This window comes from Apteryx mantelli, chromosome 2, assembly GCF_036417845.1.
Source record: "Apteryx mantelli isolate bAptMan1 chromosome 2, bAptMan1.hap1, whole genome shotgun sequence".
In the NCBI taxonomy this organism is placed as follows: domain Eukaryota; kingdom Metazoa; phylum Chordata; class Aves; order Apterygiformes; family Apterygidae; genus Apteryx; species Apteryx mantelli.
The window spans coordinates 105,869,947-105,882,077 of NC_089979.1; the positions used below are offsets into that span (position 1 = coordinate 105,869,947).

Genomic DNA, 12,131 nt, shown 5'->3' on the forward strand with positions numbered 1-12,131 from the left:
GTAAGGGGGTTATTTTTTGTTCTTATGTTTCAAGTGCTTCTCAGAATAAGGCCGTGGACACCACAGGTCTGCAGAGCAGAAATTAAAAACTGTGGTTTTAAACAAAAATCAATATGATTTGAATATAGTGTTCCTGAAATCTACTGTGCAGTGTATACTATATTCAAGAGCCAGTCATTCTTTGCCAGGAGGGAGAGCTCATACTGTTTTAGGAATATCAGATAATTACAAGATTTAATAAAAGTTGAAATACAGTGACTATGAAGTTTTGATCTAATGCAAAATGAAATTAAAGTCAAGCTTTCTTTGAACAAAAGCAGTCTTCAGAAATAAGAGATCTCATGTCCCTTGCAAGTATACTTTTAGTTAGTCTTTGAAAATGTTTTCTTGACAGTGGAACTTGTAGAAGAAACGGAGGACAGCAATCCCAACTCTAAAAAGTCTGGCAGCTAAACATTAAAAAAATAGTAATAATTTTTCAGTTACTCTGTCACTAAGTATTACAGTGCCTCTGAGGGCTGCTACCTGTCTTTCAAGTAGAGATGATTAATCCTGTAACGGTAATTTCAAAGTCAACTTTTCCTGTAGTCAGGATTAATTTCAACAAGCATAGGTATCTGTGCGGCCCCTTCCCCCCTCCATTAGTTTAAATAATGTTTAGCCTGGCTGCTTTATCATATACCAGTGGGTCATGTTTGCTCATTTACTTAAGTAACAACCTTCAGTCTATAAGATCCCACTCAACTGTAGTTCTTCTAATTTATTGTCATGGTAGGAATCATATGCTGCTTTAATTTGCTTTAGGTTATTTTTTTTTCCACATCAGCTCAATAATTTAGTGACATATAAGTAACAAAGTGTGTGTAGTAGAAGTGTTTGCATATAGACTTACTTTTGATTCTTCTTGCTTTATGTCATTAAATGCTGGAGTGAGAGAGGTTGAAACTCAAGGCTTCTCCTGAAAAAGTGTCATGGCACTAAATTGTAGATTTTGGGGAGGAAGGGAGGCAAGCAGCAGTTCCATTGTTTTCTGGTGTCTTTAAAGTGGAAATCCAAATGGGAAGCTTTAAGGGCAAGATGGACTTAATCCCTACTGATTAGCCAAATATTAACAAAGGTGAAGAAACTGTGTGTCTTGAATGAACAAAGAGGTAGAACATCTCCTGTCCCATTCATTTAAGAGCTGATGGGTGTTCCTTGTTCTTAATTATTAAAAGGAAGATAAAGTGTGTGTGTGTTTTAATAATAGCAGTGTCATTTTATCTTTTGTTTTGATGGCTTTATCTTTATTTTTCTTTGAGCGGGGCTTTTTTAGGGAGTTGTTGGCAGGGATCTGCGATGGCTTTTTTTGGCAGGAAGAGGAGGTGGGATGGAAGTTGGAAGAAATATCTGGTCTTTGAATAATTTTGCTCATTCTACAGCAAAGCTTTTCTTATTTCTAACCACATGAATTGAAATTTCTTTGAACTGTCTTTATGGGAAGGTGGGAATAAGAATGCTTCTCTGTGCTTGGTATTCTTGAAATGCTGTGATTGGTGAGGTACACAGGTAATGTCCATTGGCTATAATGTATTATCATTGAAGTGTTTAGTACTTCATATTGAATCAAAGTAAAACGATTGAATATTTCATATTCTGCCTGATTTCTTGTTTTACAGTGAGCAAATCATTCCATTAATATAGACCTCAGTTTCCCAATGGAGATTAGTAGCATTTGTGTTCCTTTTATAGGTAATATTAGGAAAATGGGATGTGATGGGATACTCTAACTTGCAGTGATGCTTTGCTTGCAAGGTAGCAGGTCTTTTGCTTACTGTGCTGTCTCCCCCAACTTGGATAGAGGACTAAGAGAGACCTGAGGAAATGGAAACAGAGGACGTAAGGTGAATAGGACACAGGTTCTTGTTTAAGGAGATGCAGAAAAATAGAGTGGCAAGATGTCAGAAGGAAGGAGGGGATGACAAATGACTTTCAGAGTTCTTAAGATAAGAAAATTTGGCTTTTCCTGTAAGAACTTTTTGTTTTTCTTTGCTTTTTTCACCTGAATGCCCCATAGACTGATGTCAACCTGGCTTCTTGCTGACGCCTTTCATTTCATCTTTTAGGACTTAGAGAGATTCATAATTAACACAATGGTGTTTTAGAGTGGTCACCCCATGTCAGCATAGCAAGTAATGATCATTTTTCAAGAAAAATTGTCAAGCTTTCACTAAAACCTTTTCAAAATTGAGAAGTAGCCAAACTATCTTATGCAGCTGATAGTTTTACTGTTAATGTTTAGCTTTGATATGAGAATATACTTTCAAAGCCCCACTTCATTTGCATCAAATCAGGGATTGAACTTGGATCTTCCACACCGTGAATGTACCACAGTAGTTAGACATTGAAGAGGTGTCTATTTGTAATTTTAATCCTGGATTTGACAAATATGCAGCAGGAAAGGCAATATTTGCCCCAGGTTTAGTAATTTTAAAGGGATGTAATGAGTCTGAGAGTATGTGAATTTGAGCGTAGATCCTTAGAAGAATGAGGTTTGAAGGAAAGAGATAGATGCTGGGCGCTGTGTATGTGTACACATATATACATGTTTTTTATCTGAGTTGTTTCTTTTTCCGCAGTTCATTTCTTCCTGGCTTAATGGGAAGAGGGTTGGAAAGAGAAACAGTCTCATCCTGCTAGTTGAGATAGTTAATGCCAGCTCTGTGCTGCTCACGCTCTGCATTCTGTCTTTGAAGGAAGATGGAGAGAGCTGTCATTTCTAGCAGAGTGAGAGAATATGAGGCATCTTACTAGTACCTCGACAAGGTGGAGAACCATTTTAGACCGGTAAAAATTAACAAGGAGAAGAGGATGCTCTTGCTTCCTCTTCTGTTCCATGTTCATGCATTAGTTAGCCTGGAAACCTTTCATGCTGCACCAATCCATTGCTAAGCTGAGCAATACAACAAAAAATATCCTTCTGAACTGACAGACATTAGATAGACCTGCTTTTTAATTTTATTTTATATAAAATCCTGCAAATTGGTTGCTTGTGCTGGAAGGACAGATACTGGGTTCAGCATGCCTATTGGCTTTGTGGTGAAAAGAGCAAAACAGATGGTGCACTTTCCAAGCCCTTGACTTAGGGAACCCATGAAGTCCCTACTCTCCTCTCATAGAGAACCCCAAGTAAATCCAGAAATTACCTTTTGGGGTTTTTTGTTTGTTTGTTTGTTTTTTTGCCTTTTCCTATATGTGCCTCTTTATTCCTGCTTGATTACAGTGAGTGTCCTAGGGAGACTGTGAAGCAGTATTCCTATAGGTTACAGTGATATAAGCATTTGTTTTATGTATCACCTTTCATTTGCTGAAGAACAACTTTGAAGTTTCACAATCAATTTAGGCTGGAATTAATAGTTCTTATCAGTCTGTATGGTAGTTCTACTGACTGGGATGTCTGTACTTAGCACATTAACACAGTAGAGATTGGGTAGTTGATGAGCTGTACCAATTCTTTCCAATTATTTTTTGGTAATACAAATAAGGAAGAAATTCACTGCCTGGGTCTGTTTTGGGAGCACAGAGAGGCTCCACACAGTCCGGACTTGCCTCATGTGGAGCTTCCTGCAGTGAATGGAAATCGGCAGCTAGCACGGAGGCAGCATGGCTGTCTCCTGTGCAGCTTCTGGTAGGCACCACATAAAAACCGAGGCTGAGATGAAAAGGGTCAAGTGGGAGAAGTTCCTTCTTGAGTGAAGGAGGTGTGCCAAGTGGCCTGCTTCGTTGTCCTCACCCTTTCTGGTACGTGGGAGGAACTGCAGCTGGATCAGTGAGCTTGGGAATGGCAGACTTTGTTTAGGAGAGGAGGAAAATCAGTGTATGTATTGACTTCAGATATTGTTTTCTAAATAAGAGCTGTTCAGTCAATGCTCAGAGGAAAGATATTTTTGCTGTTGCGTGCACTCTGAATAAAATATAAAGCTGCTGCTTCAGCTATGTGTTGGCCTTGATAAATCATTGTTAAGCTTAAATGGGAGATTTTTAGCTGATTCAGCATCACACTGCTGTCATGAGAACTCTCACAGTGATGACAACTGCCCTAGAGGTGGACTTTTTTTTGGAACTATTGACTGATCGATCATCTGAGCAGTAATTAAAAAAAAAATTGCATCAAAGTGTACCTTGTAATTATTTGATGCTGGTTGAAATAACTATGCATTGCCAGTTACCTGAATCATGATTTAAAACAAAAAATAAAATCACTGTAAGCCTGTTATCAAGGATTCAAGGCAGTCTCACATCTCGATAAGGATCATGGTTAGTTGAGGATGTATGCCCTATTAAATTGCGTGCAGGCTCACTGAGTTAAGTAAGGTGTCGCTAATATAATTTGAACTCTGAAAATCTTTAACTGCATTTGCAGTTCAGATAAAATCTGAATGTGCAACAGGTGTGTATTTTCTTTTCCTTATTGTGGTGAAATCTCTGCTAGTAAGAAACTGAACTTCAGTGACCTGCCAAAAAAAAAAGATTTGACAGTTACAAAGCTGTATCTCTAGGTCAAAGCATCTTCCACGTGGCAGGCTTTGGAGTCAGATTTTCAGGTGTCTCCTGTGCTGATGCCTCTGGGACACAGTTCTGTGGAAATTCCTGGTCATTCAGGTACGCTGGGGTACTTGTAATCTGCCTTGGGCAGAGGCTGGAACTCCGAGCTTGGGCAAACACTGTGTTCCTGTGTGTGTACATGCTGCTTTCGCCTTTGTTAGTGCTACCACGCTGTGAGTTACTGCCCCAGTCTTGAGGTTGCAGGAGGATCCAGCTGTGGTCAGTGAGGTGATTCAGGAGCAACTGGGTTTTCTTTCTGTTGTGCTATTTTAATATGGTCTGAACCAGAAAACAGTTTCTTGAGACTTTTTCCCTCCATCCCCCTTGGGCGTGCTCTCCAAATAAGTAAGCTTCAATACCAATTGCTCTTTACCTGTCGCTTAGTGTGTGTGTGTGGTAGTGTACCAATGAAATCTATGAAGAGGAGAAACAAGGTTTGATTATGTATTTTTACCTCTTCCTTTCCTGCTCCTTTTAGTTTATGCCTTATTTGGATACGATAAAGCTGAGGCTTCATTTGTGTAAGGTATTGTTTTGCACTTCTCTTTCTAAACTCTAGTGAAGGTGTTGCTGGGTGCTGTGTTAACAGCTGCTGTGTTTCACTCTGGAGATGACTGTATTTCACCGGTGCATGAAGTGATCCCTCCTCTGTATAAAATTTGTACATAAGATTTTTCAGCCTGTGTAATGATTTTGGAGTCCATAGGATGGATTGTGATGATAAAGCTGTTATTACAAGAGCAAGATATTTGGCTATGATTTAGCTTTAACGTCTTTTGAGTAAAACCTAGTTGCTTTTTGCGCAGAATTTGAAACTGTCTTCTGAAGCAATCTTTTAGGCAGCTAAACATTAACCGTTACGCGCAGTTGACCCTTCACAGATTTGCAGAACAGGGAACATTAAAGTTTCATGCAGTCTTCTCTAACCTATGACAGCTAGTTAGGTCTAGTGCTACTTAGTTCTCTCATTTTCATGAGGGTTTTTCAAGATTAAATGCCTCTATTATTGTCCCATTATAATCCCAAATGGTAAAATCCTTAATCTAGAGTGTATATTCTCTCCTAAAATGCTAAGTCTTGCCCTCGCTGAAGTTCTAAGCAAACGCTTTGAGGCCTTTTAACCCTATTTCTCTACTGTACTTCCCCACTATATTACCTTAATTTAATGCTAATTGTAGTCATCATTAGAGAAGTAGGTAGTAATGGAAAATTATCCTGCTAGTGATTCAAGTTAGATTTTCATATTAATACTTTGGCTAATTTTTTTTAAAAGATTTCTTGCTGAGCCCAGAGAGGTACAAGTTTGTGCATTTGAAAACCTTGAGCAGAGATTTCACTCAGTGCTTGAAAAATGATCCCAGACAGTTCTCTTTTACCTGTACCCATAAAAGTGTGGGGGAGGTTGGTTGGTTGTTTTATTTGTTTTCATCAAGAAGCATAGAATGAGAGAAACACAATAGTAGTTGCACAGTTAACCAACGTACACCTCTTTATGTATATCATAGCTTGGAATGAATCACCCTCAGTAACTGAATGCTGGCTTCCAGGATCTGAGCTCAGGAGATGATAGTGTGAAATAAATTCCTTTTATGTATCTGTTTTGAAAGATGGTTTGGTTGTTAATACTGTAGAATGTATGTATATTTCTGAATGATTTATTTTGTTGTATGTATACATTATGAGAGGATTTCTTACAATATAGTTAACAAACTAACTGGAAAAACAAAGTCAGTTTTGTTCTTTTTTTTTTCTCCTTTTGCAGCCCAATAACTCTGAGGCCTTTAAAAGTCATGTAACCAGAACTGTAAGTTATATTTATTATATTTTATTTCTTTTTCATTTACTTAACTTGATTTACTTTCCTGTTTGTGATTGTTCATTTTCATTACATCTTCACAAAACATTTATTGCTGAACGTTTTCAAAGCATGTACTTTGGTTTCTGTACTATGTGAAATTACACTTTGATTAAGGTAAATAGTGGGAACACTTATTTTCCCCTCCCCAGAGTTTATCCAGGCACAATGAAATGAACTCTGGGTTTCACATTTCTGACTTGAGCAGGGAAGAATTAAAGAGAAATATTAAAATTTTATAATCTTATTATATTTAGAGGAGTTCAGAAATCCAAGGCAATTTTTCAGCAGGAAGAATATTAGTTCTTGCATTGTGGTCAATGTGCAGTTCATCTTTTTGTCTTTATTTCTTTAAGTTACTGTGCCATGTTATTTACAAAAGAAATGAAATATCTGTTCCCAACCCTGCATTATTCTTACTGCTGAGTACTGGTACAACTGGTATTAAATACACTTAAAGTGCAACAGAACCCAATCTTCTAAATCTTGTGAAAAGTTCTTAGAATGGGAAGTATGACATATTTTAACACTGATATCACTTGTAAGTGTATTTTTAGGACAATTTCTGTGAAATAAATAAAACAAGGAAGAAAAAATAGTGACAGATTCTGTGCAATGTTTGAAGACTTTTTGAGGTCCTTTTACTATTGCTTTTTATCAGAGGTGTCAAGTTTATTTGATTTATTTTTATTTTTTCAAAGTAAATCGTGAGAGATACCTATGGTTAAGTATTGATCAATTATCATAGGCAGTATCACAGTAGGCAACTGTAATGATTCACCATTGTAAAGGTGAGTCTAACGTTTAAAAACAGGCAGGGAGAAGGACTTGCAAGATCAATACAGTCTTCCCCAACTGATTGTTAAATTCAAGAGCATTGGCTCTCTTTTGCAATAAATGGGCATCTGTTTCACAGTGTTAGGTGTGTGTATGTTGGGTTTGCTTTGCAATGCTGCCTGTGGCTCCATGCTGCAGGCTTCTGCCGGCATCACTCACCTCATCTGCTCAGGGTGCGAAGAGTTCTGGGCCTAGACTAAGGAGACCTTCAAAGAGGATGCATCTGTTAGCAATATAGCTTGTTTACCTGGGGTGGCATGATGGTTTTAGTACAGCCAAGATCAGTTGCATCCATGCTATTATCCACACTTTTCCAGTAAAGTTACAATTATTTCTAAATGGCTGGAATGTATTGAATATTGAAAACAGCTAAACTGTCTTGTGACAAGATTTTCTCCATTCGCTTCACTCTCCTCTTCCTTAACTAGAGAAATCAACTAAAAAACCCCCCAAAACCCCCAAAAAACAGAATAAACTTCTCAGTTATTTGTATATGAATAATCAGTTTTGACAGCTGCTTCTAGTGTAACAATTATGAGGCAAAATAATGAGATACATTGTCTGAAAATAATTGCAGATAGTTTTCTATTGTTAATTGGAAGTTGTTAGCTTCATTGTATAACATCTGAAAACTTCTGAGGGTTTTCTGTTTGTCCTGGTTGCTTATTACGCAGGCCAAGGTAATACTTTTCTCCCTCACCCTTTTTCTGTACATGTGGTAGCTCATGCACAGCCAGCCGTTTTGAAGCAAACTTAGTGGCAAACTGTGCTTTTTCAGCTGTGCCTTTTGTCCTGTTATATATTGTATTGGTTATTATTTGTCCATTAGCACGGTACCTGAAATGTTTGCTAGTTCCTTTCCATGGAACAGTACCCTGGGAGCAAAGGGATGGTGGGGATTGGGAACCAGGAGAAAGTTCCCCATTGAAGCACTCTGGTAGGAAGACCATCCCTGCCTGGAAAAGCAAGGAGTATAAAGCTGGAGTTTCATAACCAAGTGCTGTCTCAAACAGTGGAGCTAGATGTAGCCAGGGCCTCGATGAGGCTGTCGCCGCTCCGCTTCTGTGACCCATGACTGCAGCACACCCCCCATATTGTACAGGGCTAATGGGAGGTGCATTCCTTGTCACTCTGCCATCTCTGCCTGCTAAATTCATGCCATGTTTGTTCTCCTTTTGTTTTATTATCTGACTGGAAAGAGAATGCATTAACATGCCTGACCCTTTTTTGGCTCTGGGTTTTCTTCTCCTTTCCTCCCTCTGCGTTCCATCTTGTTCATAACACTGGGCTGTTTAGGAAAGAAAAGCTCCGTTGCTTTTTCCCAGCAATGTGGCTGCTGAAAGAGTATTTCCAGCATCATCTGCTACAGCTTATAGGAAAGCTATGAACATCAGCAAAGAGAGCTTGGCTTGAATTCAAGATATCATCAGAACCAAAGTTTGGTTAACTTAATTCTGATGTTTGGGATAGCTCTAAGACATGGGTAACATTTCCTTACGCAGGAAGTCAAGTGCATTTCCTTACATTTAGAGGTCTTCCTCATGCCCCTGTGGACTAGAATCTTATTTTGTTCTTAATATTAAAAAAAAAAAAGTGAGGCTTCATGTTTCTAACAGTGTACACAAAAGACTAGGAGAAGTGATTCTGTCACTTTCTTTCCAAGAAGTGCATTGGTACACATAATTTTCTGTTAGTAAGTAGGGTCCTGAATTGGAGATGAATGTTTGGATGCTTCAGTTTTGATCTCTTGCATCTTTGTCTAGGTCAGAGAGAAACTTAGGAGATAATTTTGAAGTCTTTCTGCCACCACATTTTTATCTTTTCACTGTAGTGGATGTTGCTGTATCTTTTCAGTTATACAGTATACAGTGCATACATGCAGAAACTTTGAGTTGGGTGCCATTGACTCATGCTGTACGAGACTTGCATTAAAAACCTTATCCTTACTGTAGCAGGTGTGAAATTAATGCAGAAGCTTTTATGCCCTGCTGTGTCTCTTGTGCTTAATTAGATTGTCTGCGGATGGTATTTATTCAGGAAGTTGTTTGAAATTTCTGGAGTAATTATGAAGCTATGCTACAACCAGAGTGGAAGCACATGTATTATTGTAGGCAGTTGAGGTAAACTCACTCCTTATGTAATATTTAACATGGTCATACTTAAATACAGACATCATAAGTTTCCCTTAAATTTGCAGTGGAGCTCTGCTCTTTGGAGAGCTACCTGCAACAGATGTCAGATGAGAACTGTGCCTCTGGCAGAAGTTTACGCTGTGGGCCGGGCCATGGAAAAGGGATGGAGGCAGTATGCAAAGCTCACTTTGTGCTTTCTGTGCTTTCAGTTCCCTGGGAAATTCTTTCTTTTTGCAAGAAATTTAGACTAACAAAACTGGCATTGCCATTTTCTCTGCTGTCTCTGCCACCACTCTGATGCAAGCTGAGGGACTCCTCACAAGTTTTATGAAAGTCGTCTTCGCAGCAGCTTTTACTTAATTTGAGAAGAAGTGTTTGAAATCATAGCAGTGTGGTTTGTCTTTATATAAAAATCTTCCCGAAGCCACCTCCCCTGGAACAAGAATGACTTTTTGTGTGTTTCTTCTATCACACTGCCTCGGGGCGGGAGGGCAGTAAAACACTCTCTGATAGCTGGTTTCCTTCTGAATGGCTTTTGCTGTCTGGCTCCTTTAGTGGTAACTGGCAGTGTCAAAGTGTTGGCGAATTCCCTTGCTGTCTTGTCTGGATGATCTAGCCCCTTAGATATTCCCTAAGCAACCTTATTTTTGGGTTACCTTTGAGCAACATTGTCACCTGTTATCCAACAGATGCAATGATCCACCTGTATTTTGCATCACTTTTTCTGTTTTGACTGACCTGTAATGGAGACCGAGGCAGTAACAACATAGAATATAGTGCTGTGAATCCTGTAGCTTTAACACAATTCTGTGTATTAAGGGAGATGGGCATGTTCCTTTCCTGGCAAGCGATCAAACACACCTGGGATCACGCAAGGAGCTGTTGTTGTTTGTCCTGGGAGAGGCTGGCGGGCTTGTGCTGCAAGCCCGAACTGAGGTGTGCTAGCAAAGGTACTGGCTTATGTGGCCCAAATGTACTGTTCTTCTCGAGGACTAACTCAGAAAATCACAAAGAATAAAGTTAAATCAAAACCCTGAGACCATGGCAAGCACGATCCTTTCCCTGAGAAAAAGGGGAAAATCGGGAAATGAAGAGAAAAGGATGAGATTAATAATGTGAGTCAGAAATGAGCGCCGCATGTGGATTAGCTCTTAAAGGAGAAAGCTCAGGGCTCTGTTGTTTTGAATGACCATGTAGTGTGCGACTGAAGGAGAAAAGGGGAGCTCGAGAGAAGGAAAAAAGGAGAAAGCGAGAGTCTGAGACTTGGGGAGAGAGAGGGAAATATTTTGGATCTCACTTGAGACTTAAGAAAAGATTGTTATTTCTTCAGAGCTCCTAGATAGTATGTGCTAACCACAGAAAGGAACTGTGCCTTTTATACGGTTACAGGCAAAGATCGTCCCTACAGATAATGGAAATAAATGTGTGTATTGTGGCTGACGTGACGCTGCGTCAAGGATGTCTGTAACTTTATTGTTGCTTGACTTTTAATTTGAATTTTGATTGTCCCACTGTTGTTTAAAAAAAAGAAGAAAAAAAAAAAGGTCAGAGAAGCTGCCTGTCAGCCTTGCCTGCCAAACCTTCACCTGAGCAGCAAGACGCACATTGCAGCTGTTGCTATCTAACATAGATAGTAAGTTACCATTGGCACAAAACAGAGGCATTTTTAAAATGTCCCATATCTCTGCACTAAATGTGAACTAATTTCCCTTTTTTATTTATTTTTTCCACACTCTTTAAAGGTGGCTAGCTGGTATAGACCAGGGGCTGAGCTTTGCAGCTTTCAGTGAGAGCAACAGGAAAACATGGCAAGCAGTTTTGCAAATCCATCGTGTTGAATCTGTGAAGTCCCTTCTCCTTACTGTTTCTGGTGCCAAGCAGTAGTTGTCAGTGGTTGAAACGTGTCTTGCGTGAATGTCTCCCACCACCTACTCAGAAATACTCAGCTAGCCAGACTCTTTGAAAAGATACTTCTGTATAAAGAAATTGCCACCCCATTTTGTGGAATGTTTACAGTAAGACATTGAGTGTTGTTTAAACTTTCTGATGATTTTTTTGCACATTTCTTTAAATCAGATGCATTCTCCATTAGAACCAAAGGGGCCTCCCTTTGTGTGGCAAGGCATGTGCAAATCACAAAACAGTTTGAGAGGGCTTGAAAGAGCCTGCTGGGTACCCAGGCTGCACGTGTTGTTTCAGTGTTGCCACTCTCAAGTCTAGCTCACCTAAGCAGGTGTGTTCCTGCTCTGTGCATGCAAGAGACGGGCCATGTATGCAGGCTCCCTGGCTAGCGTTCGGGTGTTATGTGGCATTGCCTAGTGCTGGTGGCTAGCTTCAGTGTGAACTGTCTGGATACACTGTAGAATTAAGGCTTCAGAAACTTTGTTTTTCTCCAGATGTGGAATATGTATAGCTGTAAAATTATATATGAACGAAAACATCAGTTGTGCCTCATTCTTGCTTGAATATGTACTTTTGGGCGCACTCAGTTTTCTAGCTTGCAAAGCCATTAGTAGCAAAAGTTTGCTATGTGCCATCTCCTTTGCTATGAATTTCTATTTTAAGAAAAGGAAAAGGGATGGAGGGAAGACCCAGGTGTCCCAGGAATTGTCAGGCTGTGGGTAGCACTGCTCTCTCAATCCAAGGGAGCTGGAGGATGATGTTCCTGCCCCCAGTCAATGCCTTCTTGCCCCTCCAGATTGGTAGCTGGAACTGCTTGTTGG

The 12,131-nt window shown here is 39.5% G+C and overlaps 1 protein-coding gene across 11 annotated transcripts in view; it reads left to right on the forward strand.

Moving 5' to 3' along the window:
* The window catches only part of TNS3 (tensin 3), a 332,367-nt gene that overhangs the window by 183,744 nt on the left and 136,492 nt on the right, over window positions 1-12,131 (forward strand). For all 11 annotated transcript variants that reach the window (XM_067291189.1, XM_067291185.1, XM_067291188.1 and 8 more), the window contains one exon: window positions 6,347-6,388. In XM_067291189.1, coding sequence (XP_067147290.1) covers window positions 6,347-6,388 — 42 coding nt within the window. The remainder of the gene's footprint in view (window positions 1-6,346; window positions 6,389-12,131) is intronic.